Genomic DNA, 18618 nt, shown 5'->3' with positions numbered 1-18618 from the left:
ACTGATGCAACCATCAACTGCATTATGAATGAAGTGCGACACATCAATGAAAGCAGATGTTATCATCATTCCTGCACGTAACTGTGACGTCCATTACAAAACTGATGACGTACCAAAAGAAGCACAGCAGTCGAATGCAAGCATTCCAGAGAACATTGTGCCTATGGTCCAGACCTATTCAAATGGTGACAGATGGTTCTTGTTGAGATCAGCAAATGCAGCGTACAAACCACAGATTGCAGGATCTCTCTGAACGAGGAACCAATGTCTGCTACTATACAATGGCGGATGTCAACACTGCATCCAATAAGATTTGTACTTGGTCTACACGACATATAACCCGTACATACCTTGTACATATCTACGTCTGTACACAATATGCCACAATGGTGACTGCATGGCCAGTATGACTGGCCATACGTAGAGCCCTGTCCGGATATACAAAATAATATGCTCTTCTCTTTTTTTCTTTTTGCAAGTTGCTTTACGTCGCACCGACACAGATAAGTCTTATGGTGATGGGACAGGAAAGGGCTAGGAGTGGGAAGGAAGCGGCCGTGGCCTTAATGTACAACCCCAGCATTTGACTGGTGTAAAAATGGGAAACCACGGAAAACCATCTTCAGGGCTGCCGACAGTGGGGCTCAAACCTACTATTTCCCGAATACTGGATACTGGCCGCACTTAAGCGACTGCAGCTATCGAGCTCAGTTGTCCTGTTCTCCCCATATCACAATTTCATCTGCGTATAACAACATGTTCATTTCTCTTCCTCCATATGCTACTTTTGCTGTTCTCACGAGGTCATCCATTACTATTGTAAACAGGATTGGCGATAAAATACTTCCGTGTCTCAGCCCACTAGTGATTTTGACCCAACTTGTCCTGCCAACTTGTGTTTGCACGCAACTACATTGTATATTGTCATGATCATTTTTATTAATCTCTGTCCAATTCCTTTTTGTACCAGACTGTTCCAAACTCTAGTCCTGAGGACACTGTCATATGCCTTTTCAATGTCACTGAATGTCATCACCATATCATTCCCAGACTCCCATTGCTTTTCCATGAGTTGTCTCACAATGAAATTGGCTCTAGTGTTGACCTTCCACTTCTGAGACCAAACTGATTTTCCTGTATCTGATTTTCAACCCTCAATCTTATTCTATTTTCCAGTATCCTCTCCATTATCTTAGCAACATAGGATATCAGAGCAATTCCCCTGTAGTTCAATAATTTCTTACCGCCTTTCTTGAAAATTGAGATGATTATTCCTTTTTGCCAATCCTCAGGAACCTCCATATTCTCCCAGACAATCCTGAGAACTCTATATGTCCACTGCAGGCCTACAGCTCTAGCTGCCTTTATCATCTCCACTGAAATTTCATCTATTCCAGCAGTTTTTCTATTCTTCATCTTTCTTACTGCCATTTCAATTTCATTCATTGCAATTTCTTTATCCATTTCATTAACTAATTGCATTTCTTGGTGGTCCGTTGAATGACTGTCATTAGTTCTAATGTTCAGCAACTTCTGAAAATACTCTCTCCATCTATTTCTTATTTCTTCTGGCTTTGTTAACATTATGCCGCCTTCATCCTTCACAAATCTGGTGTTTACTTGAGCTCTCTTTTTGTTTCTTACGATACCATACAATAATTTCTTGCTGCCCTGCATATCACCTTCCAATTTCTGTGTGAATAAGGCCCAGCTTTTCCTCTTTTCTTCCTCCACTACTTTCTTGGCCAAATTCTTTGGCTCCACATATTTTCTTCTACTTTCTTCAGTCTTAGATGTTTTCCATGCCATTTTCTTTTCCTTCACCCTATCATTCCACCAGTGTGTCCCTTTGTCTTTCACATTTCCTGATGTTCTACCACATACCTTTTCTGCACATCCAACCAGTGCTTCCTTAAATCTTTTCCATTCATCTTCAACATTCACCACCTCCGTCCTGGGTACCAAGGGTATTATTTCCCTTTGAAATTCTTCTTGTATGCTTTTCTCCTTCACTTCCATACTTTAATTCTTTTCTCTCTTCTTAATGGGGGTTTTTCAATCTTTCCCACTTTCAGTTTTCCTATCACAACCCTCTGATCTCCACCAAAGTCTTCTTCAGGCACGGCTGTAACATCTAAAAGGTTCTTCCGGTTTTCTTTCTCTATGACTATATAATCAATCATGGTCTTTGTTCGTCTGCTTCCCCTTGTAATCTTCTGACTGTACTTCTTCCTAAACCAGGTGTATCCAACAATCATTTGGTTCCTCGTGCAAAAATCCACCAACAACTCGCCTTCTGGATTTACATTTCCATATCCAAAGGGCCCCACATCTTCCTCAATCAATAAACATCATTATTTAGAAATTATCAGCAAAATTATCTGCACTGCCATACAGTTTGTATCCGCCAAGACACTAACTTCGCGGATATCTGTGCAGGGCTCTAGCCATACGACCACGCAGCTTTGTGCATTCTGAGCATGCAGGTCCAAGTGGTGATATATGACTAGTTCAACATTACTTATCTGGTTTGTAACATGTAAAGTTCTGAATTTCTAGCCTGCCTGCAGCAAAGAATGCAATGCCTATATTGCAAAATATTAATTTTACATTCCCATTTACATTTTACATTTTTTCTAATCTGAGCGCTGTGAGTGACAAAAAAAAAAAAAAAAGAAGTGAAATCCCATCACAATATTTTTTAACAGAGAAAAGATAAACTAGAAAGTTACTACAGAATTCTTAACCAAGTATACAGAAATCTTATGTAAGAGTATTCGTGTGGCAATTGCAAATAAAACAAATATATTAACGAAAGATATAAAATGAAAGTAAAGATCATATTTTAAATAAAACTTTTGGATGTTATTCAATGAACATTACATTGACAAGCCAAAAGCCATGTTATAGCAGTATTTAAAGGTGCCAGCATGCCACGATGTCTTGGAAGTGCCCAAACCAGTATCAATGTGGCCTGACATCTCGAGAGTCTATGAGACTATGAGAGACTTTGTCTCATTTAAAAAAACTGATGCCTGCCTGGCCGTCAGATGCATTGGAACTGCCGGTGGCTCCAAGTAGCGTACACAGTGGTCTCCACGGTTTGCACTAACCATGTGTCTTGGTAGGTGTGCTATTTACCAACTGATGAGCCCAAATTACAAATTAGCACACTGGGGTGAAACGCTGGCAACCAAGAATGAGTTAGCTAGAAAATTTATAATGTCCAATAATGGACCAACTACTTTGGTATGATATGAACCTGTCGAGTATTTATGAGATGTCGTGGTGAGGTCAATTCACATCCAAGACCCTGCACCTACAAACAGCAGGATGTTGTGGGTAGCTATCCAAATGACACGGGTCAGAATCTTTCCACAGCTCTTTCTTCCACTTGTGGAATTGATGCCATGATGAGTTGCTGCACATGGCTGAGCTAGAGGAGGACCTACACAATACTAGACCTCTATGCCATGACTTCTGGCATGTCAGTGTATAAGGATGCACTGGTGATTTTTACTAATACTTAAAACTTATTTCGCAGCAGCAACATTTTTTGTTAAGATACAGTACCTGTGTAATATATTCACATGGTGAAAATATCCAAACATAGAATAATGTTTGAGGTAAACATTTATATTATAAGCGCATTCTAGTTTCCAAGTTTGTAAGATTCAGAATTAAGAAGTAACAGGGAAGCAATAAATAAAAAATTTGTTCTTATAAATGAATTGTATGCTGAAATTTGGCAATGTACCATATTTCACCGTATTTCCTCGAGTATTAGACCCCTGGCTTTTCGAGACAAAGAAAATGAAAAAAAAATCTCATATAAGATCCCCCAACATAATTCGTCAGAGAAGAACATCAATTCCGCTTCAAAATGACTACAGGCAATTTTGCAGCTACGATGACATCACACAAATAGGTGAATAGTTTCGTCTGTCGGATCCGTGGAATGCAAACATGCATCAAAGTTATGCAGTACGATTGTGTTTCATAGTTATGAAATGTCCACCTCCATAGCGTACAGCAGCTTCAATGACGTAGGTGATGACATCGCACAAACAGGTAAACAGATTCGTACATCTGACCCGTGCATTGCAAGCACACGCATCAGTCATGCGATATGGCTGTGTTTTGTAGTTAAGAATGTCCACCACCGCAGAGTAATGGTTAACACCATCAGCTGCCGTTTTTGGGGACCCAAGTTTGATTTCCGGTATTACCTGAGATTTAAAAGTGGCAGCTCACCTCCATTGGGGGCGTGCCTAAAGAGCTACAGCACATCGGGATGAGAACCCGAGTTTATGTTAGTTTAGTTGTTGCTATTAATATAGCAGGCGAGATCATTTAGAAAGTAATCGTTTAATAATTCAGGCCAATATAGTTAATTTTTGGAGATAAAATGATCCAATTGTATACAAGCGTATATATTGTTTTACTCATCAGCATACCTAACAAATAATAATAACAATGTTATTGATTTTTATGTCCCACTAACTACTTCCACGGTTTTCATAGATGCCGAACAAATCATACGATGTTTTAATAAAAACATGGATACAACGAATGTACAAAATTAAACATTATGATAATAGAATACATTATGTCCACACCTTTAGATATCCATAAATATGGCAAGCTTTCCCGTTATTTATTTTCATTATTTTTGTCGTGGCACTATACCGGCACTTAAGAGATAGCATACTAAACCTAAACAATGTGGTCTCTATCTCAATCATAGCTGATTAGGTAAATCCTGATGTGAAAAATGTACACAACAAGCACGAGATATGCTTAAAAATAAAGACCTAGGTTTCAGAGTCGCAGTTTCCAAAGACAAGGTGTGTTTCCGCTCACTATGTACCGGTATTACATTTGGAGGAGGAACAACTCTAACATTCACTAGTGATCAGCTGGTGGGCTGGCACCCTTTCTACAAGCTTTGTTCAGAAAGGATGGCTTCTGCTACATATACACCAACTGGGAGAATACAGAGAGCATCTCTAGAAACCATCTGTGAATAGATTCTCACCGTCTGGACTATAACAGGGAACAAAACTATTGTAAAAATGTCCGGAAAAGACTGGGATCTCGAGTGCTTTTGAAAGCAGTGAAGTTGGCAGCACAGACGATAATTCAAATAAAAGCAGTGGTTAGATTTACTGTATGATAGGTCTACTGCTCAACTGACAGAGACTAACGATTGCCGTTAAATTCTTTTTCGTTCTTTTGTATTAATACTGCATAATAAATAAAACTATGTTTCAACTCTTATCCAGTTTTTATACGTGGTCAGATATGAAGTGAAATGCATCTTTGTAGAGTTTTTACTACCAGATGCCCTTCCTGACGTCAATCTCACCAGAGGAGTTAACGGGATGAAATGAACGACGTGATATAAGAGTGAATAAAAATGATAGATTATATTTACAGTTTATGAATGCCTAAAACTCACATGTTCACCTTAAAAAAATAATAATTGAAAAATATGCCTTCCAATGAAGGTAGCCAGTAAGACTAAGAATATAATTATAAATTTGTTAAAGAATAGTGTAGAATATGTACAATTTATAGTTCTTTATAGCCAGAAGTCGTGTGTTCACTGTATGAAATTGGAGGCCATCACATATTGAACCCCCTTTACTTTTTACAGCTATAAAAGTGGAAAAAAGTGTGTGTGTGTGTGTGTGTGTGTGTGTGTGTGTGTGTGTGTGTGTGTGTGTGTGTGTGTGTGTGGTGGGGGTCTAAATCGCGAGGAAATATGGTTCTTCATTTCGAAGTTTGATGCATGACCAAACAAGGAAATAAAGAGAAAGAATACACAAATTAACCAACAGGAATCATAATTGGTAAATGGAAACACACGCATGCATGTGTTGTAAATTTAACAGAGGTAACACTGTTGGGTACAAGTTACAGAAAAGCGCTACAAAATTAGTTGGGTGGTAACAACTGAAGCGCACGCTGATGCATGGGCTGCCGAAGCAGTCTGTGCAGCAAATGGTGCTGCAAGGTGAAGGCGGCAGTGTGTGGTGTAGCGCCCTAAACCACACTTGCATAAAGACAAACATTTATCACGTATCAAAATCTAGGCGACTACTGTAAAAAGTGCCCAAGAAGGTTATTGCAAAGCCCATGGCAAATGATGCATTTCTGTTTGCACAGTTGCCAGCGATTCAGTGCATTTTGTAGGGTCTGAGCCATGACAGTCAATATGCTTTCTACAGATCAGCCGTCTATTTCTGAGGAGCAGGTAGAGTTGATGTGGGGATCTCCTTTCCATAAACTGTCCGTGGACTGTTCGGCAATTATCCCTAGAATTTCATCTCGGTCACAAAATCATGGAACACATGCTATACAACATTGGAAAAATTGCAATTCCAAACAAGTCGATCTGAACACATACTGGAATGAAGAGGGTACATATTCCTGCCGCATATTGTAGATGTTGACGAAACCTGGGCATGGACTTATGAACCTGAACAGAACAACTGAATGGTGCCACTCAAGATGGTACATTGTCCAGCTGCTTGGCTGAATGGTCAGCAAGGTGGCCTTTGGTTCAGAGGTCTCTGGGTTCAATTCCTGGCTAGGTTGGGGATTTGAATCTTAACTGGTTAATTCCCTTGGCTTGGGGAATGTGTGCCTGTGCTGTCCCCAACATCCCTGGCAACTCATACACCACACATAACACTATCCTCCACCACAATGATGCATAGTTTTCCATATATGGCACATGCCGCCCACCGCTGTCGCAGGGTCTGCTTTACAAGGGCTGCAATGGGCAAGCAATAACCACACAAAATGATATATATTTCAGTACACTGAAGGAATGTAATAAAAGTTGTCTGAGATTTCAATATATTCATTGTACTACTCCATTTACAGTTCCTATATATACATATATGCATCACCTTTGATGTATTACTAAAAAACATGCAAATGCATCTTACTTGTTGAACTCTTTGGACTTATCAGGCATAGCAAAAGATAAAGAATAAAAATACACATACCTTGAATGGCAAAAGGGACAGAGCAAACTCTATTACTAAACGGATTAATCGTTTAGAATAAAAGATGAATTCATCTCTAGGAGTGTCCCTATTCCGAATGAATGTGTGAAGACCTTTTATTTGTGGAGTTGAAGGGAGCAGGTACACTGAACTGGGTAGTGGCTGACCAATGTAAGAATGGGCTAACTCTTCACGCAGTTTGAAGCCTCTCTGAAAAATAAATACAAAAACCTTTAGTCGAACAAAAAACTATCTATAGTGATTTTAAAACAGTCGGTAATTAAATAGAAAGTGGCATCTTGCTGCTTGACAAAACACACAAACTATATACAGGAGAGCATACAGAAATTCTTATGTTAACCCTTCATCATAAGCTCCGTGTTGATCAACAGTCTTTAAACAGAAAGGGGCAGGGAGAAACAGGATAATGCAAGCTAAGGAATACCTAACATTAATTGTCATTAGAATATGAAGTGATAGCAGCAGAAGGAAGGAAAAGAATGGAGTTGAGCCTCAGATTTTGCCCTTAATGAATAACAGAAGAGGTCTGTCTAGTATTCAGTTAAGGTTTTAGTTTTGATCTGATTAAAAGGGGACAGCAGTAGTTGGAGATGTCCGTTAGGAATACTTGCTCAGTATAAACCTCATGATCCGTATTGACAGTGCTGAATTGTACAAAATATAAGCCTTTATTTTTTTCCTCCTATTCAATACCTTATTCAACCTCCCTGAGGGGGTTACAAGTTCATGTCAAATTTACTTAAAACACATGCATATTTTGGCCCTTATTTTATGGGCCATCTTCAGTGGACATTTTGAAGGTACAGCTTATATTGTACCGAGTCGAAAACAATCTAGACATAGTATAAAAATTCACAATTATGATACACTACATATTAAAATTCACAAATAGTGGAATTAAAAGTTTTTGTACAAATCTTGTGTTTGGAAAACAATTATCAAATCTTGCCAAACTCTCATTCTAAACTGAGTTTTATAAAAGTGAGTTTGCAGTCTCATTAAAAAAGATTAAAACATATGAACATTTTTCATACATTATGCCAAATTTATATTAAATTATTGTATGTTCTGAAAGTAGATTCACTTTATTCAAATCGGTAATTTGAGAAAATTTATTCTCTTATCTTGCATGTATATTTGATTGTATTGACAAACATCGTTTTTTGAGCTGTTTTCTACCAAGCCTTTTTTTAAATAACTGCAAAGAATTTGGAAATCCATTGAACATCTCCCTTGGCAAATTATTTAAATCTCTAACTCCTATTCCTATAAACAAATATTTGCCCAAATTTGTCATCTTGAATTCCAACTTATCTTCATATTGTGATCTTTCCTTCTTTTAAAAACATCACTCAAACTTATTCGTCTACTAATGTCTTTCCACGCTATCTCTCCAATGACAGCTCGGAACATACCACTTATATGATATAGATGTTGATTCCCATAGGGAATCTGAAATATTTGTTCCGAATGAGGAAATTTATAATACCAATATAAATGGTCCGTTATTGGACATTATAAATTTTCCAGCTAACTCATTCCTGGTGGCCAGCGTTTTGCTCTCGTGTGCTAGGCTGGGCTCATCAGCTGGTACCTAGCACCAAGATGCTGGCTAGTTTTTAAAAACAATTTATTTTGTGTCGCACCAACACGTGTAGGTCTTATGGCGACGATAGGACAGGAAAGGGCTAGGAGTGGGAAGGAAGCGGCCGTGGCCTTTATAAGGGACAGCCTGGTGTGAAAATGGGAAACCACGAAAAACCATCTTAAGAGCTGCCGACAGTGGGGTTCGAACCCACTATCTCCCGAATACTCTATACTGGCCGCACTTAAGCGACTGCAGCCATTGAGCTCGGTCATATCAAATTTACACTAGAATCAGAGAACGATAAAAACTCAATTACTTAGATCTATCATCAGACAATCTGGTTCATTGAGCTATAAGATTTTTAGAAAAGCAACACAAACCACTAACACAATCCATCAAGATTCCATACAACCACATGCCCATAAATGTGCAGCATACGATAGTATGGTACACCATGCTTTTAGCATCCTGCTGTCTACGAAAGAACTTAAAAGAATTGAACACCATTCGCAGTATAGCTAAATTTAATGGCTACAACAGCTCCTTTATAGAGAACATTAATAAACACCAACCTTCAACCACCTTAACAAAAGAAAAAACTCACAACTATTTTTTATCTACTTTTCTGTTTAATAATGAACAATTCTACCAAATCACAAACATATAAAAAAAAAGCAAGATGTCAAAATAGCCTTCAATAATTGTAACAGAAATACAGATATTTTACACAATACCAATTCTATTAATCATAGCAGTAAGTTCACCAAGTCAGGTGTTTATAGACTCAATTGTAATAATTGTAATGCATCTTATGTCTGTCAAACAGGTAGGAGCTTCTATACAAGATACTTACAGCATGTTAACGCCCTGAAATATAACAGATTTTCGGCCATGGCACAGTACATGGGTGATACTACCCATAAGTTCACTAATATCAACCAAGACATGAAAATTCTCGAAGTTAAACAAAAAGGCCCCCTGCTCAATATTACGGAAAATTGTTTCATCCACTGGAACAGTTTTTCAATTCTAACTTCAATCTAAATGAGATTTCAGAGAAATCAAACATTTTATTTGTCCTTTTAATTCCTATCTTTAGTAATCATGGCTCAGATAAAAATAATTCTTTCTTTTATAATCTATAAATTTCCCTCTCAGCAGGGGTCTTCCTATCCTCACCCTTCAGCCCCACCTTAAACACCCCTTCTCTCCTCCCTCTCCATCCCCCTTACCCTCCTTTCTTTACCCCCTCCCTCCTCTCCCTATCTACTCCTTCGTTTACATTGCCTGCTTCCTAAAGCAAGTCATTGCTTGTTCCCTATCCACTCCTTTGTTTACATGGTCTGCCTGCTTCCTCCAGCAAGTCAGTGCTTGTTCTACATTAGACATTAGAGGTCTCATAAGTAATTTTTCTCTTTTTAATTTCTGTCAACTTAAAGACATCATATTATGACAAGATCATAACCTTAATTTTTGTTATTATATATATTTTAATGTTATAATTATTCCTAAGCATTGCCTTTGTATGGTATACATATGTTTTAGTTATCACATAGTCTGTATAATTTTTATTTGGCTGGAGATGGCCACTAAGTGGCTGAAACTAGTGCCAAGACTTGTGTAACATCATTTACTTGATATATTGTACTGAAAAGGTGGACACTCTTGTCAATTTATTCTTACATACCACTAAGTCGAGCAAGCTCATCTCCTTTCTCCCAAGTCTTCCCAGCCCAAACACTGCAAACTTTAATATATGCTCTTAGTTCAAAGGCAGAAGTTAAACTTACGTGCATCATTGTCTGTCACTAGATTTGCCTGCGCTCAGGCCTCTTGTAGTAGAACACATGATGATGAGAGACCTACTGCTGTTCGTGTTTGTACAACTTGTCAACGTGTGGAGTGGCAGGGCTAGAAGGGGACACGGGCAGGGAGTGGAATGGGAGGGGCAGGATGCGATGGAGGGGTTACAGGTCTTCTGTGTGGCGCGTGGTGTTTTGATATTTTGTACAATTTTAGGAATACGACAAAGATTTTGGTTGTGATCTGAGCGGTAGGAGGATATAAGTAATCAGATATTCAATCTAAGTTTTAGTTCTAATCATAGCAGGAAGTGACAGGAGTTAGCTACTTGGTGTTCAGGCTATGTTTTAGTTGTGATATGATCATCATCAACAATGCCAAAGATACAATCCATGAGAAATCTACATTATTACATGTAACTAGCTTTAACATCTTCATTTTTGTTAAAATCCTGTATTGACTATAAAATCAAGTAGCGAATATTCAAGAATAAACTTAAATATTGCATTTAAGCGGTCCGCCTATTCATTACATATATAATTTAATAAATCTACAACATGTTTCTTCCCCTAAGGGACATCACCAGCTAGAATATTTCACACAATACATCACATATAAAATCACATAAATAGATTGGTAAGACATAAATTAAAATACACTTTTATACACAAGGACATTTAAAATAAAATATTTGCAAACTTGCCTGAAGTTCCAATAGTACTGATGCGAATTGCAGACTTTTCCCAAAATGTAACATGCTTCAAGAATAGACCCCAGTATCCTGTAAATTTTGTGTAAATTACTAACTGATGGTGTATTTAAACGTTAAGCTGGTACCTCACATAAGTTGTACTTTTAAGGCACTGGAAATTTCAGTCATTTGTGAATTAGTATATGATGGTGGTGTATTTTCAATGTTAGGCAAGTAGTAAGTCGTATTTTTTTTTTTGCTAGTTGCTTTACGTCGCACCGACACAGATAGGTCTTATGGCGACGATGGGATAGGAAAGGGCTAGGAAGCGGCCGTGGCCTTAATTAAGGTACAGCCCAGCATTCGCCTGGTGTGAAAATGGGAAACCACGGAAAACCATCTTCAGGGCTGCCGATAGTGGGGTTCGAACCTACTATCTCCCGAATACTGGATACTGGCCGCACTTAAGAGACTGCAGCTATCGAGCTCGGTAGTTGTAGTATTAAGGCATTTGAAATATTTAAATTATCTGAAAATTTCTATGGTTTTACACAACTTGTAATGGAATACCTTGTAAATTTGGGGTGAATTTTTGATTGACAACATTGTAAGTATTTTACACTTTATCTAAGGGAGTGTTAAGTTATTTTCCAAAAATCTAGTATTAAATATTATGAATTATATGTTTACACTTTTTGTAAGGTAAAACTTCATGATGTGCCACATGTTTCTACTAAGCAGGTTTATTTTTTAACTAGCAAGATACCCGTGCTTCGCTGAAATTTATAATTGAATGCTTAACATTTTATATATATAATCCGCCGAAATTCACGATCTGATTCGTTTTCTGAGCGATTCCGCCAAAATTCGTGATCTGACTAGTTTTCTAAGAGATTGCGGCAAAGTTCCTCTCATTTTTCAATCTTTCTTTCCAGCAATCGATTTTGTACTTCCCGGGCTAGGTCCATGTATTCCACCCGGTCAGTTTGGTCCCTAAATCTTTGCCATCTTTTCCTATAAGCATTTTTAATAGGGATCAAATTCCTGAGGAGATCCGGTGTGGTGTCGTCTTGGGTGCCTAGGCGGTACTGAACACGCGGCAGGACTGCATTTGTAGTCATTACTCGGCCAGAACCTGTTTCCAGCGCTGTCCGCACATTTTGACGACGGTCCAGAACATTATTATTATTATTATTATTATTATTGACGTTCTGGACCCCACAGCAAGATGCAAGACTGCTAATTGGCAATAAATTACATCTGATGCCATTGTCATGGCTGACAATGTGACCAGCACCATTTGTCGCGCGTAGGCAAGTGCGCGGGATTTCTGACGATACGAATTATATACTTCCGTACAATATTGACCTTATTATAGAGGTGAACAATTGCATGGACAATATCATGCCTATCGTTTATTTCAAACGTGTTTAAATTTTTATTTATATGCCAGGAGATCTACTGTAATATAACTAAGTTTTCCAAAAGAAAAGATGACTCTAGAAAACAAACCCAGAAAAGATTAAAAATGATCGGTTTATGATCAGAATAATTACATTATGAACAGTAAAATTATTGGTCTCAACTCCTTTTTCACCCCACCACCGATAAGTTGATTTACCCCCCCCTCCCCAAAAGAAGGTGTGTTTCTTTACGATTAAAGGAGATTCCAAATACCAATGTTCACGTCTGTGTACCTTCAGTTTTGAGATATAAGTACCCCCATAAAAAGAATTCACTTTTTCCACTTCCTTTCACACTCCCACCCCCTTATGTGAATTTTCCAGCAAAAAATACTTGTTTCTTTAATAGTAAAGAATCTTCTAAATACCAATTATCACGACTCTTAACTTCTTCAGTTTTTGAGATATGTTTCCTCATAAAAGGAATTTAACTCCTGTCCATCCCCACACCCCCAAGATGATTTTCCCCCAAAACACGTTTTTCTTTGTTTTTAAAGGAGATCCTAATATCAATTTTCACTTCGGTAACAACTTTAGTTTTTATTAGATGTAAGTATCCTCATACAATTAATTCAATTAATTTTTCAATTTTTCTCCCCTCCCCACTTCATTGGATTTTCTGAGAATCCATGTTTCTTTACTTTTAAAGCAGATTCCAAATACCAATTTTCACGTCTGCAAAATCTTTCGTTTTTGAGATAATAGTATCTTCATACAAATAATTCAACTAATTTTTCAATCCCCCCCACGTGCATTTCCGAAAAGAAAAATACGTATTTCTTTATTTTTAAAGGAGATTCTAAATACCAAATTTCACGCCTGTAACATCTTTAGTTTTTGAGATATCAGTATCCTAATTAAAAGAATTCAACCCCATTTTCAGTCACTTTTACCACTTAAGTGGTTTTACCGAAAACAAACAATACACGTTTCTTTATTTTTAATAGAGATAAAAAATACCATTTTTCACTTCTGTAAAATGTCAAGTTTTTGAGATATACTGTAGAAATTCCCATTTTAAAATTTCACCCCTTTTTTAGTTCCCTTTAAGTGGAGTTTCCAAAAACAAATCACCTATGTTTCTTTACTTTTACAGGAGATTCCAAATACCAATTTTTATGTCTAACATTTTACGTTTCTGAGATATACTGTAGATATAGTCTTTCTAAAAATTCCCCCCAAATTGTCACTCTTGTTTAACCCCCATTAATTGGATTTTCCAAAAACAAAAATTTTCAGGTCTGTAATATCTTCAGTTTCTGAGATATAAGTATCCTCATTAAAGGCATTCAACCCATTTTTCACCCTTTTCACCTCTCCTATTGGGATTTTCTGAAAACAAAAAATACGTGTTTCTTTATTTTTAAAAGAGATTCTAAATATCAATTTTTGCATCTGTAGACTTAAAGTTTTGAGATATATACACACTCATTTAAAAAATTCACCCCTCTTTTCACCCCCTTAGCGACAGAATATAAAAAATCCTCCCTTAGCGAGCACCTACATTGTAATATAAATGTATTCTCAAAATTTCATTTCTTTATGTCCAGTAGTTTTGGCTCGGCGATGAAGAATCAGTCAGTCAGGACATGATCTTTTATTTATATAGATAAGGGCTTGGGATGGACAACTTTTTGCAGAAAGGGAAGAACAACATGTGCACTTGAATATTTAACAATTAGTTTGCGGTATAAACCTCACTTAAGACCATTGTGAGCCAAACAATAGAAGGGTGCATAACGGAAGAGTTGCCCCAAAAACGGACGATACGCCGCACAACCAGGAGGTATGACTCGGTCAGGTAGAAATGATTGACTATTCATAGAAAAAAGTACTTTTATAACATCTAGGGTAGCGTGCACCAACAAAGAGCAAGTTCTACTTCCGTAGTAAAGTACTCTTGAAGTCAGCATTTGGCGACTTCCATACAAGAGTAAATTACTTCCAAAGTATTTTAGTCCTTTCAGATACTCCTGGACTACATTACTACAAGAGTAAAATGCAGAAGAGCACCATCTTGTAGTATATTACTGAAGTAAATAACGCACAAATATAAGTTAGCATTTAATCTCGCGTCATGTATGGAGTAAGCTAGGTTTAGAGTTCTTGACTAATGGTAATATCGTGCCGTATACGAGAGGAAGATGTTTCAAATGTGTTTATGGATTACCTAGATTATATTGACGATCTTGACGCAGAAAACGACGGGAAATGCAATAGTGTGTACAGTGAGTGAAAGGCGAGACTTATATGATCATCATGATGTGCACACAGAGAGAGTTTAAGGAACGTTTGGTCTTAGGAAGGAATCCTTCACTTTCCTTCTAAATCTACTTGGAGATCACTTACAGCTGAATTCCTGTCTTAATTTTGTCGTATTTCCCAAATTACAGTTGTCGTGTGCCCTACGAGTGTTTCGTACCGGAACATTTCAGTCGGTTGCCGGTGATATAATTAACGTTTACCGCACGACTACTGGCCTTATCTTTCATTGTGTGGTTAAAGCACGGTGATGCAAATGATGATGATTGTTAGGAAAATAAAAGGAAATTCTTCACGCTGGCAGGTTCCCACTCATCGTGGGTGCAATTGACTGCACTTATATTCCCATTTTTTGCCCTTCCGGTGACAACGGTGAACTTTTCAGAAATCGGAAGGGGTATTTTTTTCTTTTTAATACAATTTACTTTATGTCGCACAGACACAGATAGGTCTTATGGCGACGATAGGGTAGGAAAGGTCTACTAGGAGTGGGAAGGAAGCGGCTGTGGCCTTAATTAAGGTACAGACCCAGCATTTGCCTGGTGTGAAAACGGGAAACAATTCCACTGTGGATGTAGGTGATCTGTATGAAGAAACTATCATCAGTTTTAATTTTTCCCGTGTGTCCATGACTTTCTGCTTTTTTTTAGCCTTCGCTTTTTAGTCCGTCCACAGAATTTTAACTTTCTCTTCACTGCGTTTTCTGTCACTCTGAAGTATTTAATTCTTCTGTCATGGCTTTCCATGAATTTCTTTTCTAGTCCGGCATCTTTATGTCTTGTTTCTTACACTCTATATCCTTCGCATAGATCTTCATTAACTCTACTAACAAGCATTTATATTTTTCGGTTACGTTTTCCCCCCCGTTTTCTACCACAAACACCACTACACTCCGCGAGTAACGAATGCTACTTTTATAGTAGTAACTACACTGTACTTCAACTCTCCTATGTTACTTCCAGAGTAAATAACTCCCTAGTAATTTACTTCTGTAGTATGTATGGACTTCTTTAGTAAACGCTACTTCCGGAGTAATTTACTCCGGGATGGTGCACGCCACCCTTAGTGTGGAGTATATGTACGAAACATTTGCTAAATATGTTACATACTATTAGAGAATGAATAAATATAAATTCAACAAACAATTTCCACTCTAATTAAACTTACAGACTGTACATTTTTCATAGTTACAATGTTTTTCACTTTCTCCATTACTTATCACTTATTTTCAATTTTTTGGTGCAATTTGGACCTTCCACAATCACAATTTTCTCCATAAATTGTACTTGTCTCACATCGAATGTTTTCAAACTGTACATTCGAGCCAGTCTGCTTTGTTCTTTGTCGTAAAATAGTTCTTGCAACATTCCACACATTTATTAGTCAACTTCAAACATACTTTTTCCTCTTCATTTCCTGCAGAACTCAAGTTCTTTACCAGTCTTCTATCCAACATAAGAGGCACCTTTCCCTTTCTGCTTCGGATACAGTCATATCGAAACTGACAATGCAATTTCACTGAGAGGATGAGGAGACCATAAAATAGTGATGTATAAAAATTTAGTAGCCATTTCGAAATGGGAGGTGTCAAAATCTTGATTGTAAAAATCCGTGTTACAATGCAGCTACTGGACAACCTTTGTATCTTGCCAGCTGCTGCGACACACAGCAGAGTAGTGTTGCAGTTTGCTGGAAAGAGAGAGAACGAACTGGCAGGCTACTGTGCGCCAAGCTAATTTTGTTAAGGAATGAATGTGAAACATAAATGAGATGCATTAATTGCATGATAAAAACACAAATATTCTTTGTACCAAGCACAACGAATATGCACACTGTTCTTCACAGTTTTCCTTACTTGTGTGAAGGCAATATTTCACAGGCACTTCAACCTCTGGAAGTCTCTCCATTGTGCAATTAACTGCAAACCACAAATATTTAATAATGTCCTTGTCTTTGGCAAATGGGAAGAAGGCTTCTTTAAGGCAATACTTTTAATTCCTTTCCTTTTCTCTTCTCACTTTCCCTGATTTTGTGGCTGTTACAATTATATTTGCAGCATAAAACACTTCTTTTAAGAACCCTTGGAGTGAAAGTTTCAGTTCTTTCCTGTAGTGCAATGAATCATTTTGGGGAAAAGAGTACCAGCCATACTAACTGTAGACATAATTGCGTACGAATGGGTGAGCGCACTAACTGATTGAATAACTGTTTCTGTATGTCCTTTCCACTTCCATTTCGCACACAAAACTGATCTACATTCTATACTGATAATAGTCTAAAAATCGCTCTGTAGCTGCTCCCACAAATTTCTTTGTGACATTTTCCTCTCCTTCTTGCAGATACTTACACAATACAAATTGTGTGATTTTTCTACTTTTGATCCTGTACTTTTTCTCATAGAGACTCAACCAACCAGTAGATGCGATGGTATTACTTTGCCCCATTGAAAAGGCCCATAGTCACAGGTCTTCACTGCAAATATTCTCTTTCAATCATCTTGCTTCCGCGAAGCAAGAAAATATATATTTTTTTACTCATCAGTTTCCTGTGTTCAATGGGACTTACCGACGTAGATTCTAATTGGCTCTTCCACATGTACAGTTGTTGTAGTGACATTACCATATGACAACTTTTGTGAAATCCGCATCTTGCCCCCACCCTATTTATGTTTAAATGTACAGCTTTCCTCTTGTATGCAAGATCTACAACATGTTTCACTTTCTTCTGCAGATTGGAAGCATAGTGTGAAATGGTAGATTTGTTAGGCGACTGCGGTGTCGTTTCACTGAATTGACGGGAATCAGATTTGAAGCTAAAAAACTCTGATTCATAACATCTCACGTACCTGGCTATGGTGTGCTGCCTTTTGTTTCAGATAATTCAGATGAGCAGGGCCAGGTCTCTCTGCTGTTAATTTTTCAGAAATTTTATGAAAAATAAATATAATAGTGTGTTTATAGTTTAAAATATGGAAAGAATTCCATGAAAATGTTGTGATAATTTTTAATACCATACATTTACACACAGTGTTATTAAATCAATGAATAATTTTTACAAGGCAATAACTAACATTTGCAACATGAGAAAGTAAAGTTTGAAAGTAGTAAATTTTACATCCTGAAAATCAATCCTACTCAGTTATATTTGTATATTAAAATACGCGGAGCACACAATGAATTTGTGCAGAAAACAAAAGGTCGCTCATTAATGTTCATTCATCGAACATATCAGCAAACAACATCTGACAACATTTTGCTCCTTCATACTCCTTCTCAGATCTGACACTACAAGATTGTACTCTGAAAAGAAACGTTCACTATCTGCGTGAGAAAGATGTAACCACAATGACCGCACACACTTTTCAACAAATTCTTTACTCACCTCTCGCTTTCAATGCTTCCAGTATGTCAATTATATTGATCAAAGATTTATGATCATCATCATCATCAATGTCAACGAATATATCCTTAGCTAATCTGCATAACTTAACATAACCTAGAAGGAAATGACATTTTTCACCAGCATTTGCAAATTCGGGTAATTTTCTGAACATTGCTTTAAGCCTATCAAAATCATTCACCGGGATCTTAGAAAGCAATTTTGTTGGTTCAAAAATATAATCTAGTGCTTGAAATATCTCAATATTACATTCATCATTCAGTAGCATGGCTTCTAGTCTTTTAAACGTTAATCCAGCACATACAGTACTGGTCAAAAGTATAGGACCACATAAAGAAATCACAAAATGTCATCTAGAATCTAAAACTGTGC

At 37.4% G+C, this 18618-nt stretch overlaps 1 protein-coding gene across 2 annotated transcripts in view; it reads right to left on the bottom strand.

Moving 5' to 3' along the window:
- Positions 1–18618, bottom strand: part of l(2)k01209 (lethal (2) k01209) — a 331401-nt gene that overhangs the window by 72372 nt on the left and 240411 nt on the right. For both annotated transcript variants that reach the window (XM_067139775.2, XM_067139777.2), the window contains one exon: positions 7020–7229. In XM_067139775.2, the coding sequence (XP_066995876.1) occupies positions 7020–7229 (210 nt within the window). The remainder of the gene's footprint in view (positions 1–7019; positions 7230–18618) is intronic.

The sequence above is a fragment of the Anabrus simplex genome, chromosome 2 (genome assembly GCF_040414725.1).
Source record: "Anabrus simplex isolate iqAnaSimp1 chromosome 2, ASM4041472v1, whole genome shotgun sequence".
NCBI classification, from domain to species: domain Eukaryota; kingdom Metazoa; phylum Arthropoda; class Insecta; order Orthoptera; family Tettigoniidae; genus Anabrus; species Anabrus simplex.
This window is presented reverse-complemented; position numbering and strand designations above follow the sequence as displayed.